At 39.8% G+C, this 18,752-nt stretch overlaps 1 protein-coding gene across 2 annotated transcripts in view; it reads right to left on the bottom strand.

Annotated features, from left to right (window-relative positions):
• Positions 1–18,752, bottom strand: part of slit3 (slit homolog 3 (Drosophila)) — a 222,381-nt gene that overhangs the window by 86,153 nt on the left and 117,476 nt on the right. Inside the window, exons 6-7 of one of the 2 annotated variants that reach the window (XM_067366461.1) lie at positions 11,513–11,584; positions 2,249–2,320 (exon numbers count right to left, since the gene is read on the bottom strand). In XM_067366461.1, the coding sequence (XP_067222562.1) occupies positions 2,249–2,320; positions 11,513–11,584 (144 nt within the window). The remainder of the gene's footprint in view (positions 1–2,248; positions 2,321–11,512; positions 11,585–18,752) is intronic. The other variant, XM_067366470.1, reaches the window with a different exon arrangement.

The raw sequence follows: 18,752 nt of genomic DNA on the forward strand, positions 1-18,752 counted from the left end.
CAGTTCAAAGAAAAAGTGGTGTCAGCAAATCAAAAGGCGCAGCTATATCGGTCACCACTGTCTGTAAATGAAATAACAAGCTGAATCCAGTTAGGGGGACAAAAACCTGCTCATTGACAATTTCAGCATGGGGGCGACGGTTTTAATAGAGCTTTTCCCATTACAAATCCAGTATCTGGCCCCCTGTCTTTGCGGATTAATTACAGATGAGTGGGATTACAGAGATGGATGACATGGGGAGAAGGAGCTACGCATGGGATGAGCCGAGGACGGACACAATGGGCAGCTCTACATTCACACACACCCTATCGACCGTGATACACGGAAAATGACTACTTGCCTCGCGGTGGGAGTGCTTTTCATTTGTCTGAGTTATTGAATGGCAAGCATCATGCGGTGATATCATTTGATCTAATTGAATGCACAAAGATAGTACGTCTGTAGAAGGGGATGCGAAGTGGAGGTGGTGGGGGAAAGGTGAGGTGAACTGGACTATTTCATCAGAAACCTGGAGCCAAACCACCATCCTACTAAATGGATTACCAGCATCTCTAAACATTTGATTTAATAAGTTGTTTTTACGAGCAACAAATTCAATACAGATATATCAGGGATATTAGAGACAGAAAATTCAATCCAAAGGAACTGGGTAGCAACCAAAGCCTCGCTGTGGATAATTCAATACTGCCCAGGGAGCAACGCGCCTGGCCATCCGAGCATCAGCAAATTCAATCCCGCATGAGGGGGCTGGCCTGTCTGATGGGCTGACTGATGGGAGGGAGGCCAGACTGCTCGGCTGTGGAGCTCGAGCTATGGATGACTCCAGGGAGAACGCTCGGCGGCCATGACGGAGGAAGGAGGAGATATATATAGAAAAAGAAATGACTGATCGAAGGAGGAATCTCCGAACATATGTGCCAGGGTCACAATAACCCTAAAACCTGGTATTTCAGACCAAGATTCAAGCTCCTAGAAGCCCCAAAATGAAACTAGTGCTTACTCTTGACATATTTCTTTATTTATCTCTCTACTAGACCCAAAGTTCAGAGAAGAATGACCACACTCGAATAACAACAAAAGCATCTCTGAGTCGCGTTAATATCTTAGGTCGGCCACAGCAGGAAATTATTTATCTGAGATTTGGGGACTGTGTAATTATTTATATCAATTGTGGTTTGGGTCCGACAGTGCAACACAGGCATCTGTGTATTATAGCCATCTCAAAATGTTCAACCAAGACAATGTCTGCTGCACAAACAGACCCCCGCTCTGATAACTGGCACGGCGTCACCACAGAGCCTGGAGAGGGGCTCCAGTCAAGCAGCCAATCCTCAAAAAAAGAGTTAAGATTTAGTATTAACGTCAATAAATGTAGACAGTATATAAATGTCTGATGGTGTAGCATTCATAGTAATCAGGGCTCAACATTACATTTGTCAAATGCGGGTGGATTTCACCACTGGCGTGTAATGCAGTCACTCCTACTGTATAGCCATATAGGCAGGTTGGATTTAATATATATTATATACATTTTTCAATTGTAGTCTTTTAAAAAGGCATCTGAAATAATAAAGTAAGTTCAACGTCGTTTTGTCATAAATATAGTTTTTTCAATGCATATTTTAAACAGATGCTCATTTACCAGCTGCTCTTTCTCTCTCTTTCATCTCTCCAACAGCGAATCGACACACAAACCCGCCTCCCCTCACTCACTTGTTTCATTTGCTCTGGATGAATATTGCTGGTGTCACAGGGCTTGAATTTCACTGTGGGATTGTGCATATTGTGCAAAATTTTACTAATTCCCGCAGATTTTTTGCTCACACCCAAAGTGCGCACATAAAGCCGCCTCTCAGTACTAAAAGGAGTTCTTTTTCGCTACTTATTGCGCTTAAACAGTCAAATACACACAAAATAACGTCAAAATGCTGGTCTTGGTGAGTGTTCACGTAAACACAGTCAGTTATGTTGTAAGTGAACGTAACCAGTTGAGAAAGAAAACACAACAGGATATAATGGATCCGTGCATCTGGTCTTAAAGTGACAGCAGCCTAATATACCTGCTGCCAAATTATGAGATAATATTAAAAATACCTTTATGGCAGTTTTTGCCCATGGTATCGATGTCAAATGAAAATGCTGAGTAACTTTGGAAAACCACTAGCCACAGAGGTTGGTGAGCAAAAAAGTTAATGTCAAGCCCTGGTAGTAATGCCATGAAGTGGACAAGAAGCTTCTCAGTACTCACAGTGTCCGCAGCTTGGGCATGTGGTTGAAGCTTGACAGTGGGATGAGGGTGATGTTGTTGTTGTTGAGAGTGCTAGAAAGAAAAAAGAGAGGGAACAAATGTTAGAAAAAGGCATTTACTTCATTTCAAAGAGTAAGTAAAAAGACTAGCAAGTGACTCCAGATAACATTTGACAATAAAGACCAGGTCATGTGCCTTAGAGTAAAAAATAAAAAGAGAATTACTTAGATACATTTTAAAATAAGAAAGTCACATTGTGAGTAGTGTGTGTTCACATAAGCGTGTAATGGGCTGCAAAAGCATGATATCATCGATGATGTGCACACTTGTAATTATGGACAGCAGACCTCTCTGTTTCCTGTCATACCAGCCACAGTTCTGATTAGCGCTACTTAGCTGACCTAATCTTGTAATCAATCCATCCCACCCCATAACCCCCAAACCTATCACACACATGCAGAACACACAAGCCTCCTGTACCTCCACCTCTTGGAAAATGGTCTGGAATTTCTCAATTTAGGATTTTAATGGTTCCTGCTTGGTGGGGAGAAACTGCAGAATCCCGCCGACTACGCCAACTCAGTTTACAGCTCGGGTTTGGGGTCTGAGTGTTCCTTCTAATGAAAGATTTAATGACAGCCAGTTTTTGGAGTGAATTCTCTAAAGGCCCCCCTTGAGTTTACAGTGAATCCATGATTTTCATAGTACATTTATGCATTTGGCAAAAGCTTTTATCTAAAGTGACTTCTATTGCATGCATTCAATTTATGCATTACCTGGAAATTGAACCCATGAACTATTTGCTAGCGCCATGCTCTACTGTCTGAGCTACTTGAAAACAAATAATCCCAATGATTTTGGCTTTGATTTCATTGCCTGTTAACTTATCAGAGCAGCTGCTGGTCTTGCTTTTTATTCAAGGCCAGGTAGTTCGTTCTAAACACTGCGGTGAACAAACAAGCTATTTACATTATTTACCATTTGAGAGATCAGACTTACAATTTCGACCAACGGAAATTTCCCAGCCCGTGTCCAATTTTTTGAAAGTGGGTACTATAAAACTGCACAAATAAGAGGAAAACTAATCCCTCTAAAATATAACATTCTTGTGGGACTTTAAATGATATCTGAATATTGATTTTGGCTCTGATCTGTGGTGGAACACTTTATTATGAGTGAGGGAAAGAAGAAAACTAACTAAATGGAATGGAAAATTATTGTTATTCTACACAGACACACAGAAAATTCCACACAAATTACACACAGGGTGAAGGAATCACCCTCGTGAGGAGTTGACCAAATCCGCACCAGAAAGCGATCCTCTTGTCAAGGCCACTGAGGTTTCATCGCTGTTCTCTGCTGCTCTATAGAGATGTAAATAGAAGAAGCTCTGGGCAAGCCTAAGGGAGGAACGCCCTGGTAAAAGCCTGTAATACTAAACCATCACCAAGGGAAAATGCAATTTGCCCAGGAAGGACTCAGTCCTATCTGTAAAACCTTCACTCTCTTTTGGGAGCATCCTCCAAAGTTAGGTGATGTAAGAAAGGAACAAAAAATGAAGACAACACTGAGAACTGAAGGAGGACTGTTAAAGAGGGAAGAGGATCCACAGAGAGCGCCGAACAGCTTGTGCTTGCTGTGGTAGTGCTCGCTGGCTCATTCATATTTCAGCCATCCGGTTTCCAGGATTAGAAGCCCTGAGTAAAAATAATCTCATATAGATTTCATTCATGCAATCGTAATTTGAAAAAGCTGGAGCAGGACTGGGCATGGTAGTCATGTTAAGTCGGCTTAAACCTGACGTGTTCCATGCTCCAGAGCGATGACCTTCTCTGACTGGCTCGAGTTAAGCTTTACTACAAAAAACAATGAACACTAGACCAAGGGCCTTAAAGTAGAGCCCACTGTAGAAATAGAAGACTGTCAGTCTTCCCTTTATCCAGCCCTCTGCACTGCAGAGGGCCACTCACTGCTGCAGCGTGGGATCTCAGCAAATAACAGCGCAGCATGAGCGACTCTCGCTAAAGCCACTTGTGATAATTGAAGATCACCTTGAGTCTTTAAAATTCCTTTGTCTTCAATATTAAGTCATTCCTCCTGTGTCGCCTTGTAGTTGACCATAAATCAAAAATGTGTTAAGCAAAATCAACGTGCTGCAGGGGGAAGTACCGCATCCACAGTGACTCCTGAGAAAATGCATCCAAGCTGAAATTAAATGAAATCAATGCGGGATCTGACAACTACCAAACTCTACAGCTTGACTATGAAACTTTATGATTTTATTTAAAGCTCTATTGATGCTGGCGTCAACAGAACCAGGCAGCTGTTAACTGCTCACAACGCTTAGTCTCCAGACCCTCTCAGAGGGGCACGTTTTCTTTTTGCTTCTCTTTTCTATATCAAGAAAGCTTTCCCACAGTTGCAAAAAGCTTGACAGTGGGGTCTTAAGTGCTCTTAGGCTTTCTTCAGGCGTTCATTAGAGGGACTTGGAGAGGGTCTCTGGATACTTCACTCCCAAAAGACAGCAGCATTTTTCAGCCAGGACATTTTGAAATAAGAAAAAAAGAGGGAGGTTGTTTTGGCGGATGCAGGGAAATAACTGAAGTGCTCCCGGCATCTGACTTAGTGCCATTCACTTGCAAAACTGAGAAATCAGGGGTCAAAGACACGTTATTTGACATGACAGGTTTGAGGAAAGGCAATACTCTTCCTGTGAGTGTGTACTACTCAGAAAGTAACTGTCCTGTTAACTGATGCTTGTTCCAAATCACATTCTTGAGATAAATGGGACAAATTATGGTGTTTTGCTAAACTTTTTTTATCTTCTCATTCCATATTTTCTTTCACGTGGCATGAAGTCGATCGCATTTGAAGAGGAGCTACTTTTAGAAAGTGCATAGAGTCGGGAATACACAACTTCTATATACGACTACCGTTCACTTACTCTCTTGGAAACTAGATGTGAGCCAACATGTCTGTGATGTTGTCATGGTTCCACGGGAAACTATTATCAGTACTGCAGCACAATTGTGAGTTTGCAATGCAAGCGTCCATCCGAGCAACCATTTACAGGGCATCCTTGCGTCAGGCCCTTGAGTCAAAACAAATGATTAAAGTGCCTCCAGATGGAGCGTAATTTCATTATGGGCGCTTAGGCTCCACTTGTTGCAGTGTGACGGAATTCATGTGCATACTGAAGGATGGAAATTTTTGCCATTGTTTAGCTTAGTACTGTAAGTTCAGCTACAGCACAAAGCCGCAATCAGATGTTATTCCTCTAATTCAAATAAACTCAGTGAGGATAAACAGAGAAATAACATGATCTCGGCTCATAATCCCATCCATGTGGTTTATGCCCAAGTGTATAAAAAAAAAAAAAAAAACATGTAACAAAAAAAAGGCACTCCATCTCTCAATGGAGCAGAGGATGGTAGGAGAGGCAAAAAGAACAGGTACTACACCGAAAACAGACACGATTCCCCTGCCATTGATGAGGCCATTATAGCGCAAATGAGGACAGATTGAATCTAAGCTGTTCCGTCGGCCTCCCTCCTCGCTCTGGCCATCCAGGAGCGAATGATTAATTGTGGGCAAGGGTCCGACTGCTGAAACGCACGATTTCCAGCCCGCCCCCTCCTCATCTCCCCGAGCTTTGGCGTAGACCACACGAAGATAACGCAATGGGGCCATGTCTGGTGGCAAGGCAATTTCCTGTGCTTGAAAGTGCTGTTTGTGAGCTAATGACAGCTCTCTCCCCCTCCACTCCCCTAATCCATCCTCTCATTTAGCCATCAGCTTGCCCTTTCTCCCTCCGCCTGCCTGTTGTCTGTCACATAAAGACTCATCTATTGACTAAAGACAACCTTTCAATCAGGCCTAGCAGAAGTAAGACTGATTTGTCCAGAGGGAGGCGAACCCGTGTTAGAAATTAAAGATGCATGGAATATCTGATTCAAGGGAATCTGCTCTCCCAATTTCCCAAAGTGGGACTAACTGCACCAGCTAGAGGACATTTGTTAAATCTGAAAAGAGCTAATGTTTTTTACGGGAGCACAGGGGTTAGAAATGATTAGGATAAGGGGCGGCAGGGGCCGAAAAGAGCAAAGCTCAGTGTTATCGTTGCCAAGAGGAACATTCAAAAGGTCTTGCTTTGAGAAAATTACATTATGAAGGTAGGAAACTGCCAAACCATAAGCCCTAACCATAAGAAAATTATATTTCTCAAACCTTCCATATGAAATACATGATTTTTCATTCGTAATATATTTAGGTTTCGATCAGACGCCCACTTGCCTCTCTCCAAAACAATCCTGGGACGTCAACGTAACCACAGAAATGCAATAGCCTCTCCAAATCAGCATATTTCCAAGTTCTTGATCCTGACGGAATGCCATTTTGTACCCAGGATTAATAATCCGCCTCCCTTACACAATCTGACAACACACTGCAAATACTCAGAAGGTTTACCCTGGTTGGTATTGCATGGCATGCATAGTACTACAAGCTAGTCTCTTTAAATAAAAATGTGAAACCCTCATTAAAACGGCACTCGTGATTAGGAACACATCTGTGGATTTAAAGGCAGAGGATGGCTTTGGCGAGGCCATAGTAAGGAGTGGTGAGCTGTAAAGTCGTCCCTTTGGGGCACGGTGCCCATGCTATCATGCTAAACTCACTTTAGTTCGACCAGCAAGGTCCATGCCAAGCTGTCGAGAAGAATGTGCCGTGCACACATTGACAAATGACAGCATTTGGCAGGAGGAAAGGACAGTGGTAATGTGAAAATTTGGGCCTTCTTATCAATGCATAGGAAGGAAAGTCACCTTCAGGAGATGGCACGGAAATGTCTCGGCACTTTCCTGCTCATAAAAAAATGACACAGCGGGGCAAAAAATTTCACATGATTTGACATTTGATTCAGAGCCAGAATTTTCTGTACAAAAGTGGTTATAAAATATGCAGAGGCTCCAGCGCTTGTGAGAGTGCAGTATGTGTGTAGACAAAACTGAGTGGGGTATATGGGGAGATTCCAAAAACCTCTTTCTCACAATACTAAAAATTCCCTTCTCACATTTAAACCACATTTCACAAAATAGCTCTGAAGGATGATAATAAAATATTTGGAAAGATTCCACAAAAGAGCCAAGTGTTTAAAGGCAAAAAAAAAAAAAAAAAAAAAAAAAAAAACATAAAGCGCATACATATTGCTCTAAGCATAATTTGAAACAGATTACATGAGGCGTTCTCATCTTGTTCTTAACACAATAAGAACATATATCAGAACAAAATATGCTCATCATAACCCTGCTAGAAATGAATCAGCTTGAATACTTGACCAATTAAACAATCTTTTTTGGCTTATGCAGCATAACTGGCCATACTTATGTTGAATATACATATTTTAAATTATACACTCTAAAAAATGCTGGGTTAAAAACAACCCAAGTTGGGTTGAAAATGGACAAACCGAGCGATCGGGTTAACTATTGTTTAAAAATGACTTGCTTAAATTGAACCCAAAATATGTTGGAAATTAACATTTATAAATAAGTCAAATTAATAATAATTAAACAATAAACATTTATTAAATTGCTTATTACCTTTTGATTATTATTGTTGCCGCCAGTAATTGTGTAATTTTGGGTTAATTTTAAGCCAGCCATATAGTCATTTTTAAACAATAGTTGGGTTAAATAAAACTACCCAACCGCTGGGTTAAAACAACCCAATCGCAACTTAGGTTGTTTTTAACACAGCATTTTTTTGTCAAATTTTATCTTTTTTAAGTTATATGTTGTTGTTCTACTTAAGAAAGGTTTAAAGTCTATTTAACACTCAGATCATGCCTTCGGTCATTATTTTTAAACAGCGAATGTTCATTTCACTTGAATTACTTGGCTTTTTAACTATTTTTGATCTCCCTTAACCAAATTAAAAAAAAAAAATGTTCTGTATATTTGACCATGGTGTACATGAAAATTGAGTTTGAGGCATATACCCATGAAAAATATTCAGTTATTCTTACGCCACATGAAACCTCATTTATATTATATTTAAAATTTTATTTGATTTGTCTGTGGAAATTAGAAATATGAAACTACCAATGTTCTTAGTTATGCACCAACTACAATTTCACAAATCTAATAAAACTTAGATAAGGTGGACAGCTTATAATGCACAGCCCATCTAACCTACAGATTTAAAGCGAGAATGTAAATATAAAATGGCTTCATTAGGTGTATATATTTATAGTGATCAGAAGAAAGATTGAGAGCAAGAGCAAGCAGTACCTAAGTATTAAATGGAAAATAATGCTTCTTAAAGGCAGGTCTAGGTGCTCTGCAGATGGAGAACACATCAATGTGCCGCCTACCGCACTTCCTTCAGCTCATTGGGATGCAAGTCACGTCCTATGTGAGAAAATGTCCGAGATAGCTTTGAAGTCATTAGTTCAGTCATTAGCGCAGTTATGTTAAATATAAATTACAATTCATCAGCAGAAAGGGCCGATCATTAATTCTGTGTAGTTTGGCAGGCGTTAAATCACTGGCAGTCATTTAGTTGTGGAGGAGGGTTAGCCACGAACTGCTCTGTCTAATCTCCACTCTGATCACCATCTCCAAAACCGATGGAAGTGTTTAAATAGCTCCCTGCTTTGCGATTTTTTTTAGTCACTGTTTATAGTGATCACCAAAATTCTACAGTGATCACGGAACCCAACAGCTAATGACGGGACGCTCGAATCTCTCAATTATGTCGCAGTGCACCATCTATTTTAATAGGTCTTTAACGATCATTGAGATTAAAAGATTCGGTTGGCCTCTGGAGTTATGCTTAACACAACACACTCAAACAATGCATTTAATATGACCCTTAAATTACACCTCAAGTGTGTTCTGAATTGCAAAAACACACATTAACATCATATTTTTTAAATGTTTATTATTCGTTCTTTCATTTATATCTCCAGATGTCACTAATCTACATTAAAACAAACACACACAGGCTTGCCCTGAATTCCCATAATCCAACAGTGTTTTAAACATAAAACTGCTGTGCTGGAACATGTGACATCTACAACCCCAGGACATTTCTTAAAGCATAAATGAACACTGGGTTGGTTCACCCAAAAATGAAATTTCTGTAATTACTCACCCTCATGTCGTTCCACACCCGTAAGACCTTCGTTCATCTTCGGAACACAAATTGAGATATTTTGATGAAATCTGAGCGTTTTTCTATCTCCCATGGAAAGCAAAGAAATTACCACATTCAAGGTCCAGAAAACTAGTAAGATATTGTTAAAACAGTCATGTGACTGCAGTGGTTCAACCTTAATGTTATGAAGCGACGAGAATACTTCTTGTACGCCAAAACAAAACAAAAATAATGACTTTATTCAACAATTTCTTCTCTTGCCTGTCATTCTCCTACACTGTTTATGTTCAGCGCTTCCAGGTTCTACGTCAAAACGCCGACTTATTATTGGCCAACGCTGTTCACATGAGCAGCACGACGCATGCTAATAAGGAGTCGCCGTTCGGACGTAGAACCTGAACATAAACAGTGTAGGAGAATGAAATTGTAGAATAAAGTCATTATTTTTGTTTCGTTTGGTGCACAAAATTTATTCTCATCACTTCATAATATTAAGGTTAATCCATTGTAGTCATGTTGACTATTTTAACAATGTCTTTACTACTTTTCTGGACCTTGAATGACGGTAATTATTTTGCTTTCTATAGGGGATAAAAAAAAACCCTCTTGGATTTCATCAAAAATATCTTAATTTGTGTTCTTACGGGTGTGGAACGACATGAGGGTGAGTAATTAATGACAGAAATGTCATTTTTGGGTGAACTAACCCTTTAAAACTCCACCACAAACCTATAAATAAACATCACAATAATCTCATTCATCACACTTTGGTGATACAAGACATGGCTCTCAATCAGCTGTGCTGCTATTCAGAAAGATCAGGCGTAAGACAAAGGTTAGTCTGGGTTGTAATATATCTCACGCTGGAAATCATTATCCTCACATTGAGACTCAAAGCATTATCACTTGCGGCTAAATCACTGCACAGCACAAGCCAACACTTAATTTTCCCATCAATTACCTAGAGGTGTCAAATTCTTACAAACTGGCCCTATAGCATACCCGTAATGGTCAGTTAGCAGAATGTTGAATCTGCTACTGGAGAACACGGATGTAAGGTTGAGCTTGATTACTGCGCATGGGGTTATTTAGCCATGATACAGTGTCATTTGCAGTCCTGTGTGTTGCAGCCTCTCCAGAGGGGTGGAGAGATGGCTCAATCAGCAGGAAAGTGATGTGTATTCATGTACCACTGCTCTCCTTGGCTTGCCGAGGTCCCGAAGGTCTTTGGCAGAATCTAGGGAGGTTCTGTATTATTAATGAAAATTGATTCCCGACTTACTCACACTTTCCTGCTCTCGGGCTCCTGTTTTATAAGGTCATTTTCTGCTCTGGTCATGAGGACACTGGACAAAAAATGAAAGATCTTTTTCCTTCTTTGATTCTCCTTTCACCTTGCTAACACTGCCGGAAAAAACCTGTCTAACAATGATGTAACCGCCATGTCCTCTGGAGCCAGGAATTAATGGAGGGGGTGGTTTGGCTCCGGGTCCCCAGTGAGCGGCGCTCATTTGGAGGATGAGGTTGGCACTTAGCGCCCTGCCAATTGGCTTGATGGAGATGCGCCGGTTAGACCCCCTCCCGCTTCCTGCCTCACATCCTCTCCGGGACGATCCGGGGGATACCCAAGGAATAAAAATAAACTCACTTAACAAACACATCAAATGTGTGCTATCAAGGCATTTGCTATGAACTCTGACTAAACCTGCTCTTGTGAGTGATGAAGGTGAACGCAACCGAGATTTGAGCGTCAAAGTGAGTCTAGCGCACAGTTTAAAGTAGGAAACACAATTCCACAGACATTCTAGACCAAAAACACACGGCACACCGGTGGTTTTAACGTGCACCCAGAAAAAGTCAGAACACTTTTTCTGGTGGCAACGATGCAGCACAATGACAAAGGAGCAACTTTAGCTGTCGCACGGGCGGTTGCATGCTAAACGCCACGGTGTCGGACCGGACCAGACTATGCGCCACAGGTCCACAACGCAACACAGTTTGTCCTTCAAGAACAATCAAGAAACACACAGACAGAGTTAGTGGAAAGGAGAGCAGAGGTGAGGAGAGAAGAGAGAACCCCGCAGAGGAGGCGGGAGGGGGACTCACAGTATCTCCAAATCGCGCAGGGCTCGGAAGGCTCCATCTTCGATGCAGCTGATGTGGTTGCTGTCCAGTTGCCTGCAGATGAGAGACAGAAGTCAGCGGCAGGTCTGCAGACGAGCGGGTGGGGGCTGAGGGGAGGGAGGGAGGAGGAGGAGAGGTGGGGGCTGCGGGAGGGAGGTAGACACACACACACACGGGCATCTCATATCTACTCTGCTCTCCTCACCGCAGTCGGGATAAAGGACCAGCTGGCTAAAAGTGGCCTGTCTGGCTATAACCTCCTCCTATCTCGTCCTCTCTCTCTCTCTCTCTCTCTCTCTCTCTCTCGTCACACTGCTGAGTGTGGGGGCAAAGAGAGGTAAGAGAGAGAAAGAGAATGAGAGGCTGGCTATAGTGCACAGCCCACCCCGTCTGTCAGTTCTCTGTAAATATTAATTGCATTTTCTCCCCCCAGCCCGCTCGTCTGCCCCCTCTTCTTCTTTTTTTAAAGTCAGAATGGGAGTAATTTCATTACATTAGAGCAGCCAATCCATTACAAGCTTTTACCGGCTCTGTCAAAGAAACAATTTCATTAAAGGAAGGGGTTCGTAAATCAGCCGGGGTCACGGAGCTGGACGAGCAGACGCGAGGGGCACTTCTTCCTATTCGCTTCTTTTTCCTTTTACTTTAATTTGCAGACTTTGCTATCCACCCCTCCTTCTGCCTATTTACCCCTCCCTCTTTGCGTTCTTAAAAGAGATGGATCTGAAAGAGGCTCGAATAAAACACAAGGAATATAAGCGCTCTTCTTAAATCGTTTGTTCAGCAAACGGGGCTGCTGTGACATGTGACCCATGACAGACACTGTGACTTTGCGTCTTTAGAGATGGGTAATAAAGAAGAACGGAGCATCTCTGGTGTTTCTTTCATTCATCCCTCCTTTCTAAAAGACAGGCATCTGTCTCCATAATTGCTGATGGGACAGACTGTATGGCATCCAACCACTGCAGATGCATTATAATCACTGTGAAAACCTTTATATGCAAAAGTCAAATGTTTGTCTTTTACAATGTCTATTTTTCACCCAAATATATTACGACTTTAAAGAAACACTTCCCTTGAGAATAAAACTGTGAATGCATTACATTTGTAGTGAAATCACTAGACGTGTTTCCATTACAGATTTGCTCAAAACTTTCGATATCGATAAAAAACTATTGCGAAATTACAGCGTTTTTATTAACCGATGTTATGGGACTAAAACGTCTTTTTAAAACGCCATTCCAAAGATCATTGATGTTGGTAGGTTTACGTGTATCCCAGCCACTGCACTAGCCATTATTTTTAATCAAAGGAGACGTAGGCATGTTATCCAAGGAAAGCCCCTTTATGGCAAGGAAATCCCTTTATACTTGGGAGAGGCCGTGGATGAGGTGTATTTGGGTGTTTCTCCCTCCTATCTGCTTCGAGGTTTTGATAAATTTGATAAATTGTTGTTTGGAACCCAGTAGTCCCGTAATACTTTTGTCTTTTACAAATTTAATGAAGAACTTGTGTTCTGTCCAAAAATACCACACCCTCTTTAAAGAATGAGACACGTTTTTGCAAAATTTCCAATGGGCGTATTTTCAATTTGCAATTTCAATTTCAGCCTCTGGTGGCTTACTGATTTAAAAAAAAAGGCAGTAACAGCTTGAACAACAATTATATTATATACTGTAAATTTTATGTGTACACACATATATAGGATATTAATTTTTTACAAAAACAAAAAACATAAAGCAAATGTATATCTATTATGACACCTTGTAATGACAATCAGTTTGTAATGATGTTGAGACAAAACTTGCTTCATTTTGATATTGAAAATAACTAGATCATTAAGAGAGTCAGAGGTTGATTTATTAACTACTCTGATCAATTCAATACAGTGAAGGATTTCTTAAACTAATTCAAACCACTTAACTCAACTTTTTGATCAATTCATTAAAAGTATTGGTTCATCTGTTCAAGAATTAGGCTACACTAAAAAGAAGTGGTTCATAACAGTCATGTGTTCATAAATCAGGGTACACTGGTCTGATTATTTTTGTGTACAGCCCAGAGCCGTAACATGTCTTGAACATTGGTGGGAAAAATAAATCATAAAGAAACAGAACAGTGAAGGAAATTCTAAGTCTAATTCTAGTTGAGAAATAATCATTTTTAACTATTTGCAAATAATATTTGCAAATTTATTAAAAATCACTATTTAAGTAAATTTCACTTGATTTTATAAAAGTGGCTGTTTAAAATAAACTTGCATAAGTAAGCAGAACATTTTAGACATGTACCCTACTATTACCTGATATTAAAATCGTCTTTGCAGGTTCTGTGATTTGACTCTATTAATTAATTATTTTTTTTTTTTCATCTGTTATTGAAATTAATTGAAAGCATACTTTTGAAACATATGACTGGTGCACAAACGATAGTTCAGGGAGGTCTAAAAACACATGAAGAGAAGCGTTAGGATTATACAACATCAGCAATCACAGACATTAACATTAGACTGGATTAGATTTCTCAGACCACTGTGGAGTTTGAGAAAATAACAGTTTATAATTTGCTCTGGAATTTTTATGGAGGTTGTCTGAGAAAAACATAGACATGGCAGATTAGAATGATATTCTGCACTCATTTGAAATTGACTTATGATATTTTATGACATGAAATTCATCTAAATTCATCAAAATCTTATGAATGTGGTTGTTGTGGTTTGTGATCAAATGGGCACCAGCTGCTGCAGTAAATGTGGTGTATTCAAATAACTATGACATAGTCCTTTTAGGTTTACCCCTTTTAAATGCCTCTTGCCCGCTGTGAACAGTTGCCCTGAAGCCACCGGGTTGGCGGTGCAACCGGGTTTGGGCCTGCCATCACTGCTTGCAGCTATATTTTTAGTTGAGAAATAAACATTTTTTTAACTATTCGCAAATAATATTTACATTAATTGGCATTAAAATGTGCACACATGTAGCCTACTTTTATTGTATGTCTAATATGTTGAAAATGTAAAACGTATCTTGTCTCATCACACTCACTTAGGAATGACATCAATCACGTAAATGCATATTTTCAATTCAAAATGGTCATATTTGAGAAAAAAGTCAAGTAGTTTGCATTACTGTCGGTTGTTTAACATTTCTATAGCAAAACAGTTGACGTGTATTAAATGTTACCTCACTCTCTTTCAACATTAAAGGAATAGTTCACCCAAAAATGAAAATTTGATGTTTATCTGCTTACCCCCAGGGCATCCAAGATGTAGATGACTTTTTTTCTTCAGTCGAACGCAAATTATGATTTTTAACTGCAACCGCTGCCATCTGTCAGTCAAATAATAGCAGTGATTGGGAACTTGAACAATAAGAGTCGAAAAAACGTATATATATCATTTTTTACCTCTAATACACCAGTATGTCCAACTTCGTTCAGCTTCCTGTTAGTGAGGTCTGATCGCGCTCTGACAACGGAAGTGATGTCTCGCGCTCATTGAAGTATATGGGCGAGACATCACTTCCGTCTTCAGAACGCGTTTTTTGACCTCACTAACAGGAAGATGAACGAAGTTGGACATAGTGGTGTATTAGAGGTAAAAATTATATAAATAATGTTCGGTTTCTCGCACAAACCGATCGTTTCGTGTCTTAGGACATTAATGTGTCGTCACGAGCCGCAGGTTTTAATTTTGATTTGTCTAAGCAAGTTTTATTTACTGTTATAGTTGAAGTTCCCATCTACTGCTATTATTTGACTGACAGACGGCAGCGGTTGCAGTTAAAAATCATAATTTGCGTTCGACTGAAGAAAAAAAGTCACCTACATCTTGGATGCACTGGGGGGTAAGCAGATAAACATCAAATTTTCAGTTTTGGGTGAACTATCCCTTTAAACTGACACTTCAAGCTGAAATTCACACTCTGCTTCTGTAAACGGTAAATCCCGCCAACTTTGATTTGATTGGCCATCTCAATCATTTTGATATTGACGAGCGCTGTTAGACCGCTGAGGCAGACCAGACTAAAAATATAACTTTTAAACCTTTTTATCATCCTAACAACATACAGAGTGCTGTGTAATTGACTGCAGCAAAGCAGTGCAAGCATTTCAAATACTGGACGACAACTCAGAGGACAACTAAGCAGAGTTTGTCATTATTTCAAGCAGTTGTTTTTTTTTGCACAAGGCACATATTTTGATAAAACAAAAAGCTTTAAAAGAAAGGCTTTTTAGCATTCATATTACAAGAAGTGCCTTGGACTATAATTTTTCTATACTCAGTGATTGAAACCTTCTGGATTTTCTACAATAGAACGATGAAAAGCACTCCAAAAACAAAAAGCTACTTCTTCACAGTTAATTATAATAATCAGAACATAGAAAATTCCACTGGCAATTAATACATTGAACTAGTGATATTGTGAATACTTGGCACAGAACTCAAACATAGCTCATCCAATCAGATTTCAGAGCTTCAGAGTTGTGTCTGTATTATCTGAACATGTGGAATTGACCTCTAGAGGAAGTCATTGTTATCGTGTGCAAGAGACGTTCAACAATGAAAATACTGAGTATAGTCAAGGGCGAATAGCTCTCTTGAATGTACATATTCAAGCGTATGTGTGAATATCTGCGTGTTTGGTGATTGTTTGGAGAGGTGGGACACGGTAGTGGTGGGTAATGAAAGTCCCAGTTTTAATTTCCCTGCTCTAATTACATTGGCCTTTAATCATCTCCGTCATGAGCCGTATTGGCACTTTAGAGCTCTCGTCCTGCCAGTGTCCCATCTGGAGTGAACGGGAGAAAGAAACAGATATGGGTCTTCCTTCCCTTGACTAGACTATTAATCTGTCAGAGTCTGTGACGCTAACCAGCAGCCGCACGACCGTATTTCATTCACGCTCGATAGCTAACACAGCAAATGACTCAGAACTGACCGTCAGTACGGCCAGGATGATGCTTGATCAGAGCTTCGAAATATGAATCTCATACTCAGTCCACAGTGGTAACAGATATAAAGTACGTGACCTTTCATGGCCACCAAATCAAGTGTGGTTTGAGGATTTGTGTCTGCTGATGCCTTGCATCTTCTTGTCTCTACTGGTTTTGTTTCATTTGGTCTCATCTCGTCTCGTCTCGTCTCATCCAGCCTTGTCTCTCTTCCTCACTTCTCTTCCAGTCCTGCCTCACCTTGTTGAGTCTCTTTTGTCTCATGTCTTCTCTCATATCACTTTCTTCAGTGGATCTTATTTGTATGTCCTCATCTCTGCTCATCCTTTTATCATTTCATCTCATCATTTCTTGACTTATCTTACTTTCTCTCATCATATTTAACCTTGTCCCCCAGTCTAATGTTCTTCCTCTTTTCCATCACATCTCATCTAATTTAGTCTCTTTATTTCTCTTCCTGTTTTACTTCACCTTACCTAATTTCATCTTCTCTCTTCTTCTCAATTCATCTCACCTAATCTTATATTTTCATCAGAGTCTCATTTCGTCAGGTCTCATTTTGTCTCATTTCTCCTTGTCTCATTTTGTCAGGTCTCATTTTGTCTCATTTCATCAGGTCTCATTTTGTCTCATTTCATCAGGTCTCACTTTGTCTCATTTCATCTTGTCTCATTTCGTCAGGTCTCATTTTGTCTCATTTCATCAGGTCTCATTTTGTCTAATTTCATTTTGTCTTATTTCATCAGGTCTCATTTTGTCTCATTTCTTCTTGTCTTATTTTGTCTCATTTCATCAGGTCTCATTTTGTCTCATTTCATCTTGTCTCATTTCATCAGGTCTCATTTTGTCTCATTTCATTTTGTCTCATTTTGTCAGGTCTCATTTTGTCTCATTTCATTAGGTCTCATTTCATTAGGTCTCATTTCATCAGGTCTCATTTTGTCTCATTTCATCAGGTCTCATTTTGTCTCATTTCATCTTGTCTCATTTCATCAGGTCTCATTTTGTCTCATTTCATTTTGTCTTATTTCATCAGGTCTCATTTTGTCTCATTTCTTCTTGTCTTATTTTGTCTCATTTCATCAGGTCTCATTTTGTCTCATTTCATCTTGTCTCATTTCATCAGGTCTCATTTTGTCTCATTTCATTTTGTCTCATTTTGTCAGGTCTCATTTTGTCTCATTTCATTAGGTCTCATTTCATTAGGTCTCATTTCATCAGGTCTCATTTTGTCTCATTTCATCAGGTCTCATTTTGTCTCATTTCATCTTGTCTCATTTCATCAGGTCTCATTTTGTCTCATTTCATTTTGTCTCATTTTGTCAGGTCTCATTTTGTCTCATTTCATTAGGTCTCATTTCATCAGGTCTCATTTCATCAGGTCTCATTTTGTCTCATTTCGTCAGGTCTCATTTTGTCTCATTTCGTCAGGTCTCATTTTGTCTCATTTCGTCTCATTTCATCATGTCTCATATCATTTAATTTAATCTTGTCTCATATAGTCTCATATTGTCTAATTTCATATGGTCTCATATTATCTAATTTTGTCTGGTCTAATATTTCATCTTATATCATATCATTTTATATAGTTTATTTAATCTGGTCTTTTATTGTCTACTTTCATCTGGTCTCATATATTTTCAAATTGTTTTATTTCATCCGGTCTCAATTCACCTCACATTGTTTAATTTCGTATCGTCTTATTGTCTCATTTCATCAGGTCTCATATTGTTTAATTTCATCTGGTCTCATTTTGTCTCTCATTCTCTCATTTCACCTGGTCTCAATTTGTCTCATATTGTTTCATTTTGCATTGGCTCATTTCGGGAGGCCTCATATTGTTTCATTTAGTCTTGTCTCATATTTGTCATTTCATCTGGTCTCGTTTTGTCTCATATTCTCTCATGTCATTTGGTCTCATGTGTTCTCACATTGTCTATTTCATCTGGTCTCATATTGATTCATTCCATATTGTCTCATTTCATCTGGTCTCAATGTATACATTTATCTGGTCTTATCTTCTCTAGTCTTTTGTCCTAGTTGAACAGAAGGGCAGCTTCAGTGTGGAGGGGTGTACTGAGAAAGTGATTCCCAGAGCTGGCAAACTTTTGATAGTCTATCCTGGGATCAGTGTCATTCACACCACATCATGCACCGATCGCCTGTATGTGTTTCAGCACCAGCAGTGCACATCAAAAGCCAAGATCTGCTGTCTGCAGAGTCCCGTCTGCTGGGCGCAGAAGCTTGTAAAGCAGGCAGCGACTGCACCTCG

This window comes from Chanodichthys erythropterus, chromosome 1, assembly GCF_024489055.1.
Source record: "Chanodichthys erythropterus isolate Z2021 chromosome 1, ASM2448905v1, whole genome shotgun sequence".
Taxonomy (NCBI): domain Eukaryota; kingdom Metazoa; phylum Chordata; class Actinopteri; order Cypriniformes; family Xenocyprididae; genus Chanodichthys; species Chanodichthys erythropterus.